General features: G+C 41.7%; 1 protein-coding gene across 1 annotated transcript in view; it reads left to right on the top strand.

The window, feature by feature from the left end:
• The window catches only part of CLCN1 (chloride voltage-gated channel 1), a 71,730-nt gene extending 51,132 nt beyond the window's left edge, over window positions 1-20,598 (top strand). Inside the window, exons 10-24 of the mRNA XM_075108880.1 lie at window positions 1,324-1,408; window positions 3,941-4,042; window positions 5,783-5,867; window positions 6,298-6,447; window positions 9,121-9,190; window positions 10,808-10,918; window positions 11,026-11,239; window positions 11,970-12,103; window positions 12,621-12,847; window positions 12,969-13,074; window positions 14,731-14,813; window positions 15,567-15,605; window positions 16,253-16,357; window positions 18,269-18,355; window positions 18,832-20,598. Coding sequence (XP_074964981.1) covers window positions 1,324-1,408; window positions 3,941-4,042; window positions 5,783-5,867; window positions 6,298-6,447; window positions 9,121-9,190; window positions 10,808-10,918; window positions 11,026-11,239; window positions 11,970-12,103; window positions 12,621-12,847; window positions 12,969-13,074; window positions 14,731-14,813; window positions 15,567-15,605; window positions 16,253-16,357; window positions 18,269-18,355; window positions 18,832-19,230 — 1,997 coding nt within the window. The 3' untranslated portion in view covers window positions 19,231-20,598. The remainder of the gene's footprint in view (window positions 1-1,323; window positions 1,409-3,940; window positions 4,043-5,782; window positions 5,868-6,297; window positions 6,448-9,120; window positions 9,191-10,807; window positions 10,919-11,025; window positions 11,240-11,969; window positions 12,104-12,620; window positions 12,848-12,968; window positions 13,075-14,730; window positions 14,814-15,566; window positions 15,606-16,252; window positions 16,358-18,268; window positions 18,356-18,831) is intronic.
• Window positions 20,599-21,740: the final 1,142 nt, after the last annotated feature.

Below are 21,740 nucleotides of genomic sequence, written 5' to 3'. Positions count from 1 at the left end.
TGTGGCAAAACTCTTTGAAAGTAAGCCCTACTATACATTTAATGCACTCTCATTTAGTCACCTAGACTATCTTTTCTAAAACTAAATTGAGATGATTCCTTTCTTGGGCTAATTAACAAAAAGAGGACATCCTGTGTTTCACCATCTTCCTTCCCTGACTGTTCTTCCACCCCTCTCTTGTACAACCTCTGTGTTAGTTGGACCTTTCCATTCAACTCACTTCCCTGGCAGAGGACTAATCCAGGAAAAAAGCAGATGGGTTTCCTGGTAGGTTTAATGAGGTGAAAGAACTCAGTGAAGGCTTTGACATGTGTCAGAGTGGGCCTGATGGGAGGGAAGAATAGTGCAGCCAGGAGGGAAGGAATGGGGTGAAGAAACAGGGAGTAAGATCTTCCCATTTTAGATATTAGCATGCTCTTAGACAGGCTTAGCTGTCTTAGGTAATGTAACCCACACAGATCTGATTAAATTATTGCTCTAAACCTGGTCCTATCTGACCAGTTAACAAGTAAATAATGCATACTGGAATTATCATGTAATGTTGGATTTTCACTGCTTATTTTCTTTCCTCATTGTGCTCATTCATGTCCTCATTCATCTAGGGCAAGTTGGGATTTACATCTATCCTCATTCAGCTGCATTTCCATGCTGCACTAGACTGGTAATTTGTATTTCACCTATTAGCATATAGATACTGTTTCCACACAGTTAGGTACCTCCAGGTAAAATCAGGGCAGGTTTCAACATCTGAGTCATTTTAGCAATGCAACACTACCAGGAGAGGAGAGCTGGAGAAGATGGGGCTTAGCTGATCTTTTTAATCTCTGATCTCTAAGACTTTAATTCTTTTGGTAGCAGTCAAAAATTTTGCAGATATAACTTTGAGAGGATCTGAGTTTTGTTTCTAGAAGGCAATCACAACTGTGTGACATGGCTTCTCCAGATATGTAAGCACTGCCTGCCTTGGCAGAGACTTTTGAGAGACAGTGAGTATAGTGGGAAGAGTTTTTATTTCTATAAGAACGGATGGTAGAAGAAAAGAAAGAAAGAAGAAAAAGCTTTAAAAATCTGGTATTGTAGCTTAAAAAATACATATACATTCTCTGAAAACAAACGTGTGCCTTCTAGAATGCTACGGTTGCAAGTGCTCAAAAATGGGCACTACTAAAATCAGAGCAGTCTGCCAATCTGTAATATTGCATATAATGTCATAAAACCACACAGGAGCATGCATATAACTAGTTCCCCTGTTCCTACCCCTAGCATTTACAGCATTTAACTTCTCACTTCATTATTCCCTTTCCTCCTTTATCTCTTCTTCAGTTACCATCACAGCCCTGTTCAGAACAAACTTCCGCATGGATTTCCCCTTTGATCTGCAAGAGCTGCCAGCATTTGCTGTAATAGGGTAAGTTTCCAGGAGCCTGCCTCCTTGCTCTACAAAGGTTATCATGTGAGTTCTGTTAGGAATTCTTTTGCAAAACAGTTGATGCTCTTTTAAACAGCTTGATTGTCACAATTAAGGCCTCTGCCTGTTAGGATTCCTCCTTCAGAAACGGTGCCCATGTAACAGGTAAGGAAGGAAATGTGGGTATTATCACGCTGTTTGTTATTTCTTTTCCATATATCTTTTTTAGAAATTAAGTTCTGGGGGGGGGGGAAAAGTAAGTCTAACTTGGTCTAGGTTCTGGGTATAGATTTACTGAATGGACCTTTAACTATGTTGATGGCATCCCCAAATGAATAGACCCAACAAGTATTGGCTTTTCACTTGACAAAAATGGGCCAAAAGATTTAACCAGGAATTTTCCCTTTTACAAGGTCAGAATGGTTATCCTTTCAAGAGAGGTTGGTACACTCGATATCATGGCAAGGTAATGATCTGAACTGTAATTGGATCCAGTGAGAAAAACGGTTAATTTATTGAGTACCAGTTTTATTTTATTTGTGGAGATATCTGAGTTGGTTTCATTTGTGGAGGAAATTTTGGGAAAAGAAAGAATGAACTTCAGAAAAATGAGAAGATAACTGGGAGATACTAGAGAAAAACTGAGTTTGGAATTGCTGTGAGGAAAAGTCTTGGGTTAGAGCTTCAGAAGAGCTCCAGGGAAATCACTACAGAGCAGTAGTGAAGGGAATACACTGTAGAAACAAATACCTGTGCTAGCACTGTGAATATATTCTGTGGCAAGACCTGGATCCAAGACCAAAAACATAGGTGAGGTTTTCCATCTCCTTTTAGTAGGCTGCTCTCATATTTGTTTACTTGAATATGAACTCAAGTGGGATTTCTGAAGGCATCAAATATGTTGAAAATCTATGAATATACAGGACCTTTTGCTAGTAATATGTATCCACTTCATTCTTGTCCTTAAATAGACTTACATGCTGAACTCAGGGGAATCTGTTTGTTTAGACTGGTGGAGACAAAGGTAATCCTTATGGTTTACAGCTGATAGAATGCAAAACTTTTTGTCATTCCATTTTGAACAGAGATGGCAGAGCTGCTTTTTTGCAGTACTGTACATAGGCTAGGAAATTAGTATATGACAACTGTGAAATTCTTTCAAATGCCTGGGTGTCCAATGTGGTAGTTTAGAAAAAAAAAAGCTAAAGACTTGGATAGTCTTGGATAAAGTCCTGATGCCAGCTTGGAAGGCTCCAAACTCTCTTAACATTAAGTCTCAAAGATGAACTCTCTTTCTATCCAATATATTTCTTCACTTTCAGGTAGGACAAAAAAACTGAGCCAGCCCAACCACTATCAACAGGTAGATCTTGTTCTTCTGTGTCAGCAAATGTTGTTAATTTGCAAAATGTATACAGGAGGAACACTTCTGTTTTGTTGACAAATTGATAGGCAGGAATGGAGGGATATATTTTTTAATATAAAGTAGTATAAAGAAATTCAGGTTACTGTGCAGCCCTTAGGCTTATAGTGCCTAAGGGACTGGTCTATTTCAACAGTAGTGCTAAACAGTGCTGGCTTAAAATATTTAAGAGAAGCTTATTGGACATGTTTTTCTGTGAATAGCTTTATTTTTAGTTTAAACTTGTTTCTATGCAATTTTTAAATGAACAAGCAGGATTTTTTCAACATACAACTTTTTAAACAAGGTAAATTCATCTTTGAATGAGATTTGGCAAAGGTCTGCATAACATATAACAAAGGAAGATTCCATTATTTTTAAAAATTAATAGAATGAAAATGTTATTTATTTATCCTCAGTATTTTGTGGGTTAATTGCCACATTAACTAATACTTTCCATTACCAATTCTAAATGCACTCTTTTTTCACTCTTTTTCTTTTTCACTTGGCCTTTGAGTATTAAGCCCTATTTATCCAGGTCTCCTTAAGCTAGAGAGCACAACGATCAAGGCCAGTCCTTAGACAACTATACTTTTTTGGCTTTATTAGTATCAGGAACATAGACCAAAGTGATTAGGATCATGGAGATTACATACTCTGCTTTAGGCACAAGAGTTGCTATTACTTTTAATATTTGGTGTAGGTGTATAATTTTGCTGAATCAGAGTTAAACTCCCTTCATTTTTACTATTTCCTGTTCCAATCTGATGTCTAAGTTCTGATGATATTGGTCTTTGCCCAGTTGCTCTTCTCCAGTCCCCACTGAGATATTAGTCCTTTTTTACAGATTATTTTCTATGTTTTTATAGATGAGATTCCCCCCTCTAAGCAAGAGAAAATTTAAGTGGTAAAATGGCAGTGTGTGTGACAAAGAGTCCAAAATAATCTCTCCCCTTTCATCAGGTAGTCAGTGTTTTCAAGTGAGTTGCTGTAGGAGTAACCCTCTAGGTGACATTTAAAAGACTTCATAAACAGCTGAAGATTAAAAACACTTAAACTCAGTTTCTTGGTTGATGGTGTGTGTATTATCTGTTGTTTGGTATAATTTTATTTCATTTTCTCCACTTTAGGATATGTTCTGGATTCCTTGGAGCATTTTTCGTTTATCTCAATCGCCAAGTGGTCCTATGCATCCGGCGTCATATGGCTCTGAGCCAGTTCCTCACCAAATAGTGAGTGCCTTTGAAGATATTCTCTTTAGGGACCAGATTTTTTATACCCCACTGGTACTGGATAGTAACAAATTCTTTCTGGAAGCTAGTAGGACTATTTCAAATGTAAGATAGTAAAAATACGAGAAACTGATATTATATGAGAATATCTGCAAAGATCAAGAGAATTTGTTCTGAGCTGGATTTTCTTTGTGACCAGCCCAAATAGTTTCAAACAGCTTCTCGATTTAGAAGGGAGATTCTGTAATATTCATTAAGAGGACAAGGGAAACTACTGCTTGGACAGAACTTGTTTTTTATTAGAAAATCAATGATCATGCTTCTTAAGATCATGCTGCTTCTGCTTATTTTTTCTTAGAATCTTTAAAAAAATCAATTAAATATAATTTATATTTAAGAAAATTAAATACACCTGAAATCTAATGTCTTTAAAATCTAAAATTTTTTAATCAAAATGTAAAGAATGTGCTGTAGTATTGCAATTACTGCATACTTACAAACCAAAAGCTGAAACTGAGAGTAACCAAATGGTGTGAATTGCAGTATGGAAGAGAAATGCAAAACAAAATAAAAATCTTAGCAATAAAGGTTTTACAGGGCACTTGAAGATACTTTTCCCCCCTCTAATAAAGTTACAAACTCCAAAGTTATAACCTGAAGGAATAAAGGTGTCTAACTGTAAATATCTTCAGTCTCTTTACAGAAGAAATCAGATGCTATGAGAATTTTTTAAGTCGAGAGGTGTGGATGACCTGCATTTCTTAGCAAGTTGCAGATCTGAGCAGAAGAAAACAACTACTTAAAGAGAAGTTCAGACTAATTTAATTTATTATGTGGAAGAAAAACAGTCTTTCTTCATTATGTAGCATAATAACAGGCACCAGCAGCACCATCAAAGAAAGTTAATAGACAAGTGGAGCAAAGCCTGAGAAGTGGGAATTTACTTTAAACTTTTGACTAATTTCTCTGAATTCTGTAGGTTCTTAGACTGAAAGAAATCAAAGGTTATGTTATGTTTTCCTGACTACCACAGCATCTCAGCTAGAACTTGCTGTATGGAACACAGTAATTTGTCAGGGGAGGCCTGACAGGATTAGTCCAGCCCATGGAGGCAGCTTAGACTCATTGTCTTAGTGCCTGTGAAGTGTACCCAGAAACTCATCCTGGGACTGGACACAGCAGTATGAAAGCACAGATGTCTTCAGCCTGCTGTTCAACTATGCCCCACTGGCCCAGCACAGCTAGACCCACTAATCACCAAGGACACCTTCCCAAAAATTGTAACAGTCAGCAATTCAAAAAGCAGTTATTCTCATAAGAATTAATGCAATGGGGGATGCATGCAGAAATGTATGAAAAAACCTTACATTTAAATACACTAGGACAGGATGCATTGCATGGGGGATGAGGAGGCAAGATTGGCATAATCAGGACAAATGGAGGTGGTCCTGATTTTTGACAATAGGTGAAGTCTGTGCATTTTGTACATCACTCTCTCCCTCCATCCCTCCCAGTACCTTAATTCTGATAGGAAAAATGGCTTTGCTGACAGCTGAACTCTCTAGGAATGATGGTGATCAGTGGAGCAGGGCATTAAATTGCTGGTAAGACAACTCCAAAGCAATGGATACAGATGTGGCAATGCTCTTTCACAGAAATAGCATTCATAGTCCTGCAGTTGATAGTGCTACAAGAAAAGAATGTGAGGTTATATTTCAATAAACTTTTCTTTCTTTTCAGCCGCCTCATATACCCTGGGGTTATAACCTTCCTTATAGCAACTGTGACCTTTCCTCCAGGATTTGGGCAGTTCATGGCAGGAGAGGTGAGAGTGGGATGTGTATTTGCAATTCTGTGCAGTTCTGCAGAACAGTCTTCCCTTACCCTGTGCCCCAATAAACCATAAGGTTTTATGTCATGGAAAGAGGAAGAAAGATTTGGGGGGAGTTTGGACTGAGGAGGGACTATAACCTGAGACTTACGATCTCTGCTATCTCCTTCATATAAAACTTGAAAAAGATCCACTCTCCTAAGCAAGTAATAAGGAAGATGTTACCCCATGTGTGAAAGTTATCCTTTCACCAGTTCAGGTAAAGTCCCATCTATCTCTCTTCCTGAAGACTAAAAATGTGAATTAAGTCTCATAATCATCAATTACTGAAGTAAAAATCTCCTCTGCTTTCTTGGAACAGAGGTAGAATATTTGCTCCATCTAATCTCATGGCTCATGCCTGGTTTTCTTTTTTGCTGTTTAGTTGATGCCACGGGAAGCCATCAGCTCTCTCTTTGATAACTATACCTGGGCAAAATACACAGGGGACCCTCAGATCCTAGGGAAATCTGCTGCCTGGATCCATCCCAAAGTCAGTGTCTTCATCATCATCCTGCTTTTCTTTCTCATGAAGGTAGGAAACCCAGTTCACCATAACCCTTCTCCACTCAGAGTGAATGTTCTTGATCCTTTCTAGAATAGCTTGTGAACTGCCAATGATGACTTGCTGGGTATTGAATGAAGCACTACAACTGAAATGGGGTCTTACATCTTTCAAAGTTATTTTTGTCCCCCTTGAATACAAGATTACCAAAATTATTAGGGAATAGTTTTCTGGCTTTAATATAGTGACCTCCTTCACTGCTCCCTAGGTCATCTTCCTCATGCATCCTGCTGAATGACCCTTGGTACCCACCGTGTAGTAATTCATAGGGAAGACTATATCAGGAAAGATTTCTCAAGTTCCAGAAAAATAAGTAATAGCGTAAAAAGTTCTTGGATAATTTACATTTGGTCTAAATAAAACCTGATATAGTCTACTTAATACTTCCGACCACAGATAGGAGACAAATAAGAATATGCAAGCACAATCCACAATGATGTGAGACTCAGGGATTTGTTAGCAGTACTGTAACTTGATGGAGAAATGCAGCTGAAAACAGTTTTGCTCACTTCTCAGAAAGCAACAGTGGAGTATATGTTCTGAGCTGACATGGTCTATGGAAGTTGCAACTGTTCAGCCTCTGAAAGAATCAGCTGCATAACTGACACATGACAGAGCAAGAGAAGAGATTTGAAAGAATAAAACATTATATTCCAGTATTCAAAATACAAGTAGCAAGAAAGAAATTTTCGGTGGGGGGAGGTAAGAGGGTAACAATATCATAGAAATGGTGGATTTTTTCATTGCAAAGGAGCAAAAGAGCTGAGGCCACCTTGCAATCTTGCAATATCAGTTGAACATTTCAGTAGATTAGGAATGGACATCAATGATTGATTGACACAGCTGATTCCACCGAAAGTAAAACTGTATTAAATTTCTGATGGGCAGTTAGGGTTCTGCTTCTGTGACAATTCTGATTACAGTGTACCAAGCAGATAAGGTCTCATTTACTTGAATAGAAGAGGGATGGACTACATCTATATCTATCCTGAGTACATCTGTTCTCCTTTGGAAGCCTTGTATCCTAAAACACTATATTCATTGGCCTTGTCCCATTAACTAAAGGCTTCTTCAACTCACTAAATAACTGCTTCAAGCAGTTTATTTTCTTCTGGATATATTCAGAGTTAGGATAGACCATATAAAAAAGAAACTGCTGTTTCAGCTCTGGGCAAAGATTTGGCCTGATTCTCCAATGCACTATAGTCCCAATTCTCAGCTATATTTGGCCTGGGTTCAGTACTGCAAAGACAGAGCTTAGTTAGCAGTACTCCACTTCCACAGCTTGCTGGCCTCTGTAGCCAGCCAGGAACTTCTCCTCTGGAATATTTAAATGGCTTATGGAAGGAGGAGCAACAACCAGTATCAAACTGATGGTCCAACCCATCCTCTCAGCATGTTCCTCTACCATGGGCCAAAAGATGCTGTTCTGCTGGGTCACTGTTACCTTTGTAGAGTGCTTTCCTAAATGGAAGGCTACATCCTGGCTTCTTTTTCCCTTTTACGCCAACCATCCTATGAGAGTTAGAGTGGAAAAGCTGTCTTGGGCAGATTTCCTCTCACAAAACTGATGGTCTACAGCTCAGTATCTTGTCTACAGCTACAACAATGTCTACAGAGGCATCACTTCCTCAAAGGTGGACCCTGAACAGGAAAGATTTGCCCGCTCTGTGGAGAATATGGTCCTGAAATACCTGAAAGTATTGCTCTTGATGTGCTGGACCATGGTTGGCTCTCTCCTATGGATGATACTGCTGCAGCAAGGGACATCTTGCCAGTACACTTCTTTGTACAAGCTTTTGAAACAGCAGCATCCTCTGTGTTTCCCTCAACTATGGGAATCTCTTGTCATTGCCTGAGAAGGTCTGAGTGTATTGGCCTTTGAGGTGTTTGTTAGATGTTTGTTAGGTGTTCGTTAGTCTGTTGCCTCCAGAAGAAGTCTATATCTGCTGGGCTAAGTCAGCATTTGAACTGGTCTTAGCAGTACCAGGACAGATTTAATCATTTTGCCCAACACAGTGATAGGACAAGAAGCAACAGACATAAGCTATAATAAAGAAAACTTAGGACAGTTGGACTTCAGGGAAAAAAAAATCTCCCTGGACTGTGGGTCAGCAGTGGCACAAATGCCCAGAAAAGCTGGGGAATCTCCACCCTTCAAGATGTTCAAAACTCACCTGGACAAGGCCCTGAGCAACCTGATCTAACTTAGTAAGTAGCCCTTCTGGGAGAAGGAAGTTGGAGGAAAGACCTCCAGAGTTTGCTTCATACTGAAATCTTTCAGAGTCTGAAATTTTGATAACCTTGTTTTATGAAAACCTAAGCTGTTTGGAGCAGTATGAAATCTCAAATTCTGAGGTCCAAGGCAAAGAAGCTGTCACGTTCATCCATCCCTGTGGTGACTCAGCTTTCCTGCCACCACAGCAGTTGCCCAGAGGTCCTCTGCATCAATCTTGGTGTATGGCCAGAGTTCCTCCAGCTCCCCTTCACACCCCACAGGCCTTTTACCCTTCACTTTCTGGCTGAACTGCCAGATCCCTCAGAACATGGCTCTTCATGGATTCACAGGCTGGGCAGCAGAGTGGGGCTGCAGGAAATGCTGTTGCTGCTCAGTAACAATCACACCCTCTGCCTCTGTTCTAGTTCTGGATGTCTGTCATTGCTACCACGATGCCAATCCCCTGTGGAGGCTTCATGCCTGTTTTTGTTCTAGGTGAGTTTCAATTGTGTTTTGCAGCATATAGGTCTGACAGGTGGAGAGGATAAGAAAGGCATTGCATACGTACCCGAGAGGTTTCTTCTAGTCGATGAGGAGTCACCACTTGATGTCTGTGACAAGCTTGGTTAACAGTCCATATACCAGCTTCTGAGTCTCTGATTTTGTCATTTTCCTATCCCCAAATCCAAATGCTGAGAAGGAAATCCCTGTCCTTTTACATAAAGGAAGCCACACTGTGGGGAAGCATGCTGAGCCATGGCCTTCTGATTTCTCTGCCTCTTCACCTACAGAGAAACTCTTATCCTACAATTAGTAGTAGTTGCTCCTTTCAACCCTGAGGGCCAACTAGAAGAGAAAACCTCAAAACTAGTACCTGCAATGTAATCCACCGCTTACTGATTTCTTCTGACTGAAATATGGTAACATATGGGAATTTATTGGTTTTTAACTCCAACTTGGTTTTAATTCCAAGACCAAAAAATTAAAAAGAATATGATGCTAGTGTTAAGAAAGAGAAGCTATGTTAGACTAAAGTATACAAGATCATGAAGTTCAGCATTAAGTATCCACAGCTCTTAAATGAAATGGTATGTGCTAAGGACCTCTGGGTTCTGGCAGGCTGCAACTAAACATGAGTCAGTAGCATTCCCTTGCAGTGACTAAGGCTAACCACAAACAAGGCTGTATTAGGAAAAGCCTAGCCAGCAAGGTAAATAAATTGGTTATTTCCCTGCATTCACCATTTTGGACACAATTCTGGAATATTGTGCCATTCTGTGTACACCGATACAAGAGACGGTGACAAAGTGCAATGAATGCCAGTGGAGGCCACTGAGATTGTTGGGGTGCTAGAGCACAAAAACAAACAAGGAGAATCTAAGGAAGCTGGGTTTGTTCAGCCTGCAGAAGAGAAGGCCAAGAGGGATCTACTGCGGCCTTCACCACCTAATGCAGCAGGGGATAGAAGATAAAAAGACTCCTCTTAGAGACACACAATAAATAGGAGGTAAAGGCACAAGTTGCAACAGGGGAAATTCTGATGGGACATAAGGAAAAAATGGTTTCCTTGGTTAAGGTGCTCAGAAAGGCTGGAGAATCTCCATCCTTGCAGATTTTGAAAGCTTGGCTGGACAAGGCCCTGAGCGACTTATTCTCACTTTGAAATTAGCCCTGTTGTGAGCAGGGGTCAGAACAAGGCCTCCAAAAATCCCTTCCCAACTAAACTCTTCTTTAAGTTGTGATTCTAGTGTTTGGACATTTGTAGAATGAGTGTGTGAAGGGCTCTAACTGAGAGCTGGACTGACACTGTACGTATTCTGAAAATATTTCCTCCTACCTGGGAATCACAAATACCACTGTGCCTGGTGTGCCTAAGTGGAATAATGAGGGGGTCAAGTGTATTTACATATCTTAGTACCTTTTTGTCCCATTGGAGTCTAACTTCTATATTTTGTAACTGAGAACTACTCTTTAGTCCCCAGTATAATTTTAACGTAAGTTTTAATTTTGTTTCTGTTAGAAAATACTCGGGTGACTGCCCAGCATAGTTGCACAGCACAGACTGAGCATTCCTTAGATGTTAATTCCATAATTATCAGTGGTATTTTCCAGGTGCTGCATTTGGGCGTCTTATCGGGGAAATCATGGCATCACTTTTTCCCAATGGGATCGTCTTTGATGGTATTGTTTATCAAATCTTACCTGGAGGGTATGCTGTCATTGGTGAGTCTCCATGTCTTTCTTTTTCATGACTTTCCTGTTTGACACGACATGCTCGTCCTATATGACAGTCTTCTCTCCCTATTCCTTTTCCACCTTACCTGCGAAAGGTGCAGCAGCTCTGACAGGAGCAGTGAGCCACACTGTCTCCACTGCTGTGATCTGCTTCGAGCTGACAGGCCAGATCTCTCACATCCTCCCCATGATGGTGGCTGTCATTCTTGCCAACATGGTGGCCCAGAGTCTGCAGCCCAGCCTCTATGACAGCATCATCCAGGTGAAGAAGTTGCCCTACCTGCCAGACCTGGGCTGGAATCACATAAGGTATAGTAGTACAGCAGAGGTGCAGGCAGGGAGTGGCAAAGAAATAAAGCAGAAGAAGATGAGATCATGGGAGAATAAAAGGTCATGAAAAGCGGGTAGTATTACAAAGAAAATAAAAAGGCAGAATAGCCTGGAGCAAGAAAAACAAGTGGTGGAGTAGAATTAGGGTTCACACATGGAAATGGAGAAAAATCACCATCTTTTTTTCACTGAAAGCACCAGTTTGAATAATCTGCAGTGTTAATGAATTTGTATTAATATTACCAAATTGCTTCACTTTAAAAATTTGAGAGTCACGTGTCTCATTTTCATTCTTTTCTGAATTCAGAGCTGTTTGGGTTTTTTTCTCCAGAAAATGTTTGAAATATCATTTTATTTGGATAATTTGCTTAAAACAAAATTCAGGTATTCATATACATTTCTTCCTTTTTCTAGTATATATAATATACACAGGTATGTATATATAAAATATCTATACATGTATGTATTTGTATGTGTGTATTTTTATGGTGAGGGGTAATGGAGTAGAATACAACTGTAGTGAAAATCCAGTTAATCTGTGTTGAGCCTGTTGGAAAGTCCTCTTTGGTTACTCCCACAGAAGATTATTTAGGAACTGTGTTGAGAACACTATTTAAAGAAGTGATCATTTATATATTTTTGTAAGGAATTCACCTGCTAGATGTTTTTAATATACTAACTCTTGCCCTTATTGTCCATAAATTCACAGCAAATACAATATCTTTGTTGAGGATATTATGGTCCAAGATGTGAAATTTGTCTCCTCCAACTGTAAATACCGAGACTTGCAAACTCTACTCCAAAGCACCACTGTTAAGACTTTGCCTTTGGTGGACTCACCAGGTAAGCAATGTGCAAGAAACTGGTACTTCTGAAGACTTTCTCAGCTTAAAGAGCCAAAGAAACTAGCTTTCAAATTACATGCTGTGAAGGAGTGTGACACACTACATAAAAAATCATCCTAAAAATCTTCTGCTATGGATGATGTATGACAGAAGGCTGTTTCAGCTGGTCAGACAGGTAAGCTGGAGTGTGGGCGGTGAAGCAGATACAGCAGGTAAGGGAGGTGTGTGAGAAGTTTGTGGACTGAACTCTGACAACAGGGAGGGATCTCGTGTACGTAAAGAGCCTGCTTCTGGTGTGGTGCTAAGGAGTGGCACAAGTCAGGGATGGTAAGATTCCCACAGCCCCACAGTGTATTAGCAGCAACTAGCAAGGCTGGCCAATGACTCTTGTATAGCTCTAGATAGTATGAGTCTGAGCACTTTGAAGAGGTTGGAGGAAGGAAGGGGCAGTGCGTGGCAAGGGACATTCAAAACCTTGAAGTGGCTCAATGGCCTCTCTGCTCTGTGTTACGCAGAGACCATGATCCTTCTGGGGTCTGTAGAGCGATCTGAACTGCAGGCTCTCCTCCAGAGACATATAAGCCCAGAACGACGACGGCTCCTCAACAGAGAAATGCAGCAGAAGCTGTCTGAGGCACCCTATGATGGGCACCGCAAGGGACCGTGGCCAACCCTGCCAAAGCTGAAGCATGAATCTTTTGCTTATGTTGATGAGGATGAGGATACAGATGAGAAGGGAGAGGTGAGGGACAGAAGTGGAGACACTACAACACAGAGACTGCTTAAGAAGCAGTAAGGCATTTGGAGAGGCTGAGAATGAATAGACACAGGGTTGACTTCATTTTCTCTCCTTTCCGTAACAGCTGCCTCGGCCTCCAAGTCCCACTCCCAGCTACCCAGAGGAGCCCAATGGCCCAACAAGTCCTCTTAAACAAATGCCTGAAACTTTGGAGCCACAGCAACTCCCAGGTATGGTAACTTCTGGCATGCCTCAGCCACATCCTAGCTAGCTTGTGGAAGTTTTCATGCTAACTGTGTGTACGTGCCTCTGCTGTTCCTGTATTAAAGGTACTTTTTTAATGCACCTCAACATCAGTGTAATGTAGCTGAAAATGTCTTCTGATTGTGAACATTCAGAGAGCACGGCAAAAGTCGGCCCACTCAGGCTGGTCTCTCTCTGTCAGTACTCCCCATTCCGTCCTTTGCAATAACATCTCATTGGACTTTTTCTGGAGAGTGTGCATGGAAGGGTCCCATCTCTTGCCTCCATCCTGTGAATGAATTTCCCTGAGAAAAGCAGCCTGAGAGCTAAACACCTCTACTTGTTTCTTGAGTAGCTTAGGCTGTTGCTCAGCCATCTCCAAAACTAAACAGCTCCTCCTTGGACACACATCTCTCTGATACAGCTACGTTAATATGATTGGCAAATACTGATGTATTGGATTCTTTGTGTGCCACCCCATCCTATATTCACTTTGCTTCCAAGACTGTACTCTTAGCTCATTTCTGATTCGTATATCATGTATATTTGATGCAAGATGGTGGCTTTTTTTCCTTCGTGTGTGTTGAAATATGCAGAGAGTGAGCAAGCACAGATGTGTAGCCCAATCACGAGAAAGAATACAGGAGGTACGGCTCTGGCTCATGCTTTTAGGCACCCAAAGGTTAGCATGTAACATAGCATATAGCACATTCTAGTTCCTTAACACCACTTATGTATGACTAAACCTCTAAGGCATAGGAAAATCCACTTTATGCTTCCAGGGCAGTAGAGTGATGGGACAACCATCCACCTCCCTTACCAAATCGGAAAAAGAATCACATCAAAACAAAGACAGTGTGTGGGATGTTTTATGTGAACCTAGTACTGAGTGATCCAGGAGTGACAAGAGGAAGTGGAGCAGGGGTGACTTCACGAGGCTTTCCCTGACATAATCTTTAGTTTGGCTCATAGCTGTCATTGTTTCAGACTAACCTTCCTCCACAGCCTTGTTCACAACAGCACCAAACAGTATCTCCTCCTTATTACTAATTTCTGACTGTCCCGCCTGGGAGAATAATTCTGCAGTCTTCTTTCATTCCCACCATTACACTGCTGGCACAACCCATGGACTCCTCACCCCTTTGTACCTGTCACATCCAGGCTGTTGGTATGTTTTGTCTTTGAAGTAATTTCCAAATTCTCACCTTCCCTTTCCATACTCATCCTCCAAACAACATTTTCTTTGTGGGCTGCAGAAACCTCTAGTTATATCAGTTTATGCCTTGTACCAGATTGTTTGCTGTGTTCATAGTTTTGCTTCTGGTTTGTTGCTTTTTTGTTGTTTTTTTTTTTCTTCAGGGACCCTGATCCATGAATATTACCTGTTCTCTGCAAGGGCTACTTTGTAATCCTCTTCTTGAAGAAAAGATATTGCATGGGAATATTTATTCCGGCATGTCCCAGGCACCATCTTACAAATTGAATGCTAGACTGTGACTAGTTCAGCCCTGTCATACACCATCTATTATGTCCTTCATATTATTTTCCAGCCTGCCTTGGGCAAGGAGATGGGCATGGGACTTTGTATTTTTGTCTCTCACTTGTTCTTCTCTCTTATCCATGTATTTGTTTTCATCCTTCAGGCAATTTCAGGAGTCTGAGGCAACTGATCCAGCAGCTCTTGTGCCATTACAACCGTCCACTCGAAACAGAGAGTGCCATCCAGGTTAGGGATACAGAGAGCCAAGTAGTACCTTGAAGAGGAAAGGGAATGCAATAGAAATAGAACCTACTACTCATAATCATTCAGCATTTGGCCAAAGTGTGGGCATGCTTATGGTCCTGAACTCTCACAGCATCAGTGGGGAAGTCTTTCCAAGGAGAAAGGGTGTGATTACTGTAAAGGAGTGTGCATCTTCCTAAAGAGCCATCTATGCTCAGGTGTCAAGGCTACCATCATGACTGAGTGTGGGCATGTATTTCTCAGTGAATAACTTAATGCTATTTTGGCTAACCTGGAATAAAATGCAATTCTATGCCATTTGGCAAACAGTTTTCCCCCAAAAAAAAAAAGAAAAAAATGCTTTTGCCTTGTACTATGTTAGACGTCCTTGGGTATCTGACATATCTGGGGGGTGATGGATATCATACAGAGTCTATGGGAGACCATCCATTCGAGGGCAGTGGTTGGACCCCATATGGGATATCCAAGAGCATCTAAATCAGTACTAGATGACCATGTTTAGGGACCTAAATTGCTCCACTAACAATCCACAGTCAATCTTCATTGTCAAGGGAAGCACAGCAAGTGCAGAGTACACCTTATAATGTATGAGTATAAAGAAAATCTAAACACTCAATAAAATACTATTTGGAACAAAAAGGAGACCACATGGGGTGAGGAGGCTGTGCAAATTTTTCCTTTCTGTGTGCTGTGAAACTCTGGGTTCTTTGTCCTGAACAGTGTTTTCTCCTACAGGAGCCAGTGGAAGTTGTTGACACAATGAGGCCAGAAGAGGTAAGACTGGGTGCAAAAAGGGAGTGAGGTTAATTGAGTGCTTCTTTTGCCCATTTCCTATTACTTGCAATACTCTGACAACCTCAGTGATTGCCACGTAAAGCCATAGCTAAAGCCATTTTCTTCTTAGAGTTGCAAAGTGGGCAAGTTTCACCCAATAAGAGAAGAGATGGTCCTGCTAGATGTGCTGAGTAAGGCTCTGACTAACCTGATCTAGCTTTGAAGTCAACCCTGCTGTGAGCAGGGTTTTGGACTAGAGACCTCCGCAGGTACCTCCTCATGTAAATAGTTTTGTGCGTCCATATTGTTCCCTCAGTCTTTACACAAAGGAACTATTATCTTGCAATGACAAGGGGAAGATGCACTCAGAAAGGAAAGCTAAAATGTTCACTCCCTCTTTAAGCAGGAAGGGGCAAAACCTCACCTTCTCAGAAAACCTCTGAAGTACTAGAATTGCTGTTTCCATAGGGACTTTACATCTGGCAAGGAAGGGATGAGAAACCCTGAGGGGTGTGATATAATGGGCAAGATGAATGATCTACATAGGAAGGAAAAATCATTAACAGGAGAATGGGACTAGTCTGGGTACACAAAACAGCAACACTGCTGATTACTGTAACAGTGATTCTTCTCCTTCCCTGTGTCAGATACATGCTTGGGAACAGGAGGAGCTGAACAAGAATGTGTGCTTTGACAGCTGCCGCATAGACCCTTCACCTTTCCAATTGGTGGAGAGAACTTCCCTGCACAAGGTGGGTACAGATGTCTCTCTGGGGCATACACTGTTTTCCTCCACCCTATCTATCATCGCAAGTCTAGTCTATGACTTATTTCTTCTCCTTGTCTTTACCTACAACTACTGTCACCAGCTACTTCCACATCCAGCTACAGAAGTCAGTTTGTTCCTATAACCTTCTGCATGTACATCCAATCTCCTGCAAAATGAAAGGATACATGATAAGAAGTCTGAATGCATTTATTAAAATATCTTTTGGACACCACATACGATTTCCCAGCCACTGCATTAACAGAAGCATTGTATGCCTTGCTGCTGGGGGCATTACACTGAGATTTACACTCTGCTTTGTCAGTGTGCCACACTGCAATGAGTAGTACTGGATTTCTCAGGGTGTTTCTGTGAGGGTGTGGAATCTGCCTCACTGCATGAGAAGAGTTGTTTGAAACCACCTTATATCATAGGCTTTTCACTGAACTGAAGCACAAGGAAAGAGGAAGCTGGATCATACAACTTCTAGAGTTAGCATGGGATGGCTGGGGATAAAAGCAATCATTTTATTTTAGGAGTAAGAGAGGACTGGGCTTTCATTCAGTGGAAAGGGAAAGTAGTCTACTGAAGCAAAAGTGCACAGTGCATGTTTTCATCAATATTCATCTAATGTGAACATTCAGCATATGCCCTGCACGAAATTAATTAATTACTGTTATCAGAGGGGTAAGATCTCAGCCTTGAGCAAAATAAGAACAGGTTAGCATATACTTAAGATGAGTTTGACATTTTCTAAAGGGCTGGCTAAAGTAGTCTGAAAACCATTAGCGTTTATCTTTGAGAATATAGGGGTTACAAGGAATTATACCTGAATACTGCAAACAGGGAAAGTTTCATATCTCTCATAAAAAGGAGCAAATGAGGAACTCTGAAATAACAGACAAGTCAACTTGGATGCAGAAAAAATGCAGGAATAAATAACCAAACTATGAGATATGCATAGTTAGAGCTAAATGTGAGACTACTGACAATGGCAAGAAAATCACAGCTCATCGTGATCAAGTTGTGTTTAACCAGTCTGATTTTCTTTTACATTAGGGTAAAAATGTCTTGTTCCTGAGAAATGAGATTTCTCCCTAGTTTACACTTGAACATGACATTCAATATCTCATGTGATGTTAAAAAGAAAGGCAAACACCAGCTGTGAAAGAATGACGTCATGTAAGGCCACAGGTAAAGTCCAGTTAGAGCTCAGCTTAAAGAACCTGAAGGTTCGAAATACCCCACAGATGAGCACTGAGAATGCTGAAAGCTTTAGAAAGCCTGATCTATGAAGAACAGCAAAATAATGAGGTATATTTAGGCTGAAGAAAAGAAGATTGATAGCAGTCTGATAGCTGTCCTTTTAAGAAGGCTTTGTAAGAGAAAAGGAGTAACTTGTTCTCCATGTTCCCATTGCACTAGATAAGCTGCAACAAGCTTAAGTTTTGGCACGAAATATTCTGGAACAGGAAAAAAGAAATCTTCTAGTGTTAAGGAAAGCACTGGAATCAACAACCTAAGCAGGTTCTGACTTTGCATATTACTACATGACAGCTTAATTTCCAGCACCAAAATGAAATAGGATCTGCATAAGCCCCCAAATACACAGGGTGTTGCATGTGAATCTCTGTTTGCCAGATGCAGGACAGGAGTGACCTTGAGAACGTGCTCTCCATCATCAACACTCTCCCAATTATGGCTCCACTGCAGAATGACCAAAGTATTTGCTAGCTACAAAAGGAGAAGGGAAGAGGTAGTTTCTCACTGGGATGACTGCAGACTTGTACACTTTTGTGATTCTCATTTCTATATCCCAAGTCCCAGTTCTAACAGCAAGTATCATGTTACTAGTTTCCAAAGTCCCTGACATGGTCTTTTGTGGTTTTGCTCCTAGACGCATACATTGTTCTCATTACTGGGACTCAGCCATGCTTATGTAACCAGTATGGGGAAACTGAGGGGAGTATTGGCTTTGGAAGAGGTAAGTACGGATCCTTTAATCTCCTCCTAATCAACTACTAATGCCCTGTGGATCATTCCAATAACTTACAGGTGCTGGAGAATCCAGCTGGGAATATATATAACTCTGCTACATTTTTAATCCAGTGTTGAATTCTGAGTCAACCCTTTGGAAGCCATGTAGAGGAACGGATGACTATTTCAGAGGAGGCAGCAGGTGTGGTTTACAGGGATGTTAGATGGTTCGCCCTATTCATGAATGTAGGGCTCTTAACTGAGCGGCTACTGCTGTCTCTGAAAGTGGTGTGGAATTTGTTATTTACCGTGGAATGAAAAGTTACACCATTGTAAAAGATGATCTCCACTGGCCCCGGAGGTAGAGATGTGACTCTCTCTATTCGTGATCCCTTACTCTGGAGAGTAGATGAACTTCTGCTGGGTAGGGCCGGTCACCTTCCCTTTCATCCATTTTTTTCTGAACTTTTTCTCTTCTCATAGCTTCAGAAGGCAATAGAGGGCTCCACACGCTCTGGGGTTCGCCTCCGCCCGCCCCTTGCCAGTTTCCGCGATACCAACAGGAATTCCATCAGCAGTAAGAACATCAGCCAGGACACTCAGGTGTGGAGCCGGCAGGACAACTGCATGGTGGCAGCACAGCAAGCAGCAGACTTGGGCACAGAGAGCCCACTGCCTCCCTGTTCGCACCCATCACAGCCCTCGCACTTGCATGAAGATGGGGAAGTCCTGTGCTCCACTTATGCCACTGATACTGAGTTGGAAGAGATGGAGCTAACAGGGCCAGTTGCTGAAAACATCTCAGACATCCTCAAGGACATCTGCCTACACTCCACTGACCTGGAGGAGGATGAAGATGAGGATGAGGATGTCCCCTTATAGCTGGTGTGGGGGGAATAGTCCATTACACTCTTCAGTTGAGCCAGTCTTCTTGTGTTTGCTCCTCAAAGAGAAGCTTTTAGTTGTTCTTTGCAATCCCCACAGAGGATTGATTCAGCTGGGAGAAGGGGCATGGGAATGACCCTTTCTACTGCTGCTTTCTTTCTGTGCAAAGACTTTTAGGCTGTTGGACTATATGGGTGTATGCAAGAGTCAGACGTGGACTGCGAGGTGGCTAAGAGCGGGCTTATAGTGCTTAGGCTTCTGCCATGTCTCTATAACATGGCAAAAGTGTTTGTAACAGGACATGAATACTGCTCGACACAGTCAGTATGCCACATGGCCAGCCTGCCATGTAGAAAGTGGAGAAGGAACAGCTTTTCTCATTTTCCATTGGTGTCATCAGTCACACCTGGCCTGCATGCACCAGTGTAAACACAGCCAGACCTCCAGCCTAGAAGCATATTGCTGCTTCTGACTACAATCCTGTCCATGTTGCTGCAGCTCCTTTTCATTAGCTCTTATCTTGCAACCCCCCGCCCCCCCCCAAACATTCCCATGTAGAACATTTTTCCTCTTTCTCAGTTTTTACTCTGAGATTTTCCTGGATGGGGGTGCAGTTAGGAGCTTCTTCTCTGTTCTTTAGCTGAGCTGTGCCCTACAAACAGGTGGGAGGAAAATATTCGGCCTGTATCTCATGTCTTCAATTCAGCCAGGGCTCTAAGAAAAGTGCTGGAAGGGAGGAAAGCCTCTTTGGTTTCCTACCATCTAGGGAATTTTTAAATAGAATGGGAAAATCTTAAGTGGGGTATCCTCAGTGTTGGAGGGAGGGGAGTAAAACAGCATGTATGCACCTATATTTCAAGTACTTGTGTTTGTCTCTGAATCACTTTTCACAATTTTTACAAAGTTATAGTCTTAAAATATAACAACTCAAAAAAAATTATGGAGTGTTAGCAGACTGCCGAGAAATACAGCAGAGGGAAGCCACATTTTCCACATTTTAACAACAGGTTTCGCTCTGAAAACTCCTGCTCTCTTTCCTGATAATTCTACCCTGCCTACTTTCCACATATTTCTGCATACCTCAGATCTGAGAATTCCAGCTCTCACTTTTGCCAGCTTGTCTCCATTGTGACTAACAGCAGAGACCTCAACCCTTGACTGCAGCATCTCTCTCTATTCCAGTTCTAAATCTGGAGCAGATCTTGATCTGTATCTTGCAAAAAGATGTCTTGTCAGTTTGTGTCATGCATGCAAAACCTTAGCATCCAAAGATAAGATGCTGCATTGTTTAACTCACTGTCCTTGTGAGATTTTCTCAGTAAACAGGCAGAATCAAATTCAGTGTATTCTGCAGCTTTCCTCTAACATTCTACATTTCTTTCTATCATATTTTTGATCCTAGCAGCCCATTGGATGTTTCCACTTACCAGCAACAGAGAAGAAATCCAGGCTCTAACAATATGTTCTTGGGGGTATTCTCCCAGAAGTTGGGCCACACAGCCCTTTCTGATATTAGTAAACCATTATCTAAGAGTGACCAGCTTCACCTTAAGAGGTGCTTTTCTATAAGGCAAGTCCAAAATATGGTTACCTCTAACATAGTGTCCCTAGGAAAATTCCCTCCTGGCTTTAATTCCAAGGATTGACCTTGCATCATCAATTCCTCTCTGATGCTGCTCATGGGTGGGGGAGTCTGTGACAAGCCTATAGTAGAGGGAAATCTCCCCAGCTAGTCTCTTGAAGAGGAAGAGATTTACTTTTGTTGTCTGGAATTCAGAGCCCACCAGCTCTGTATTGTCTTTGACACATGATCCCCCTCTGTACACTAACTGGGGACAGCCCTTCCCTGCTGAAGTGATCTTCAGCCCTGGGAGGGCCACCCTGTCCATGTGAGAAGACAGTGGTGATCTGAGGGCAAGTGTCTTGCGCACACCAGCTGGTTGCCTCCACCAGAGGGTGTGGCACATTTCTGGCTGCCAGACACCAGCACACAGCCTCTCTGCTACCTTTGTGTCACCCTCCCCTGTCCGCAGAGAAGAGGCAAAACAACTGCTATTTTTTGTCAAGGAATTGTGATAGTCCTTTAAATAAGCAGGGGAGAAAGGACATTCCTTTCAAAAACCCATAAATGTGCAGTGAGCGGCAACACTCTGAGACCAAATCTGATCTGAGGGCCCACACACCCAAGTCAGCACTAGCCTTATTGCTGGCAAGTACGTGTTTACATTTTGCAGCTTAGCCAAACACTTGCACTGAGACAGATGAGACAAGGAGAAACTTTGAGGCTGGAGTCAGTACACCTCCCCCTCCTCTCTCCTGAATACAGATACATGTTCTGCTCCAGTCCCACACCTCTCCTACAGTGTGTTACAGAAGAATAGGGATCTGACTGGCTGAGAAAGCAGATGGAGTCTAAATCAAAGCCAGAGTGTGTGAGTCATGATAGACAGATTGTGAGCTTGAGGAGATGAAGCTGGAACAAAAATTATGCACATGGATAGGCTTGG

Source organism: Phalacrocorax aristotelis, chromosome 1 (assembly GCF_949628215.1).
Source record: "Phalacrocorax aristotelis chromosome 1, bGulAri2.1, whole genome shotgun sequence".
NCBI classification, from domain to species: domain Eukaryota; kingdom Metazoa; phylum Chordata; class Aves; order Suliformes; family Phalacrocoracidae; genus Phalacrocorax; species Phalacrocorax aristotelis.
The sequence above is the reverse complement of the archived record's forward strand: the minus strand, read 5'-3'. Positions and strand labels throughout refer to the sequence as shown.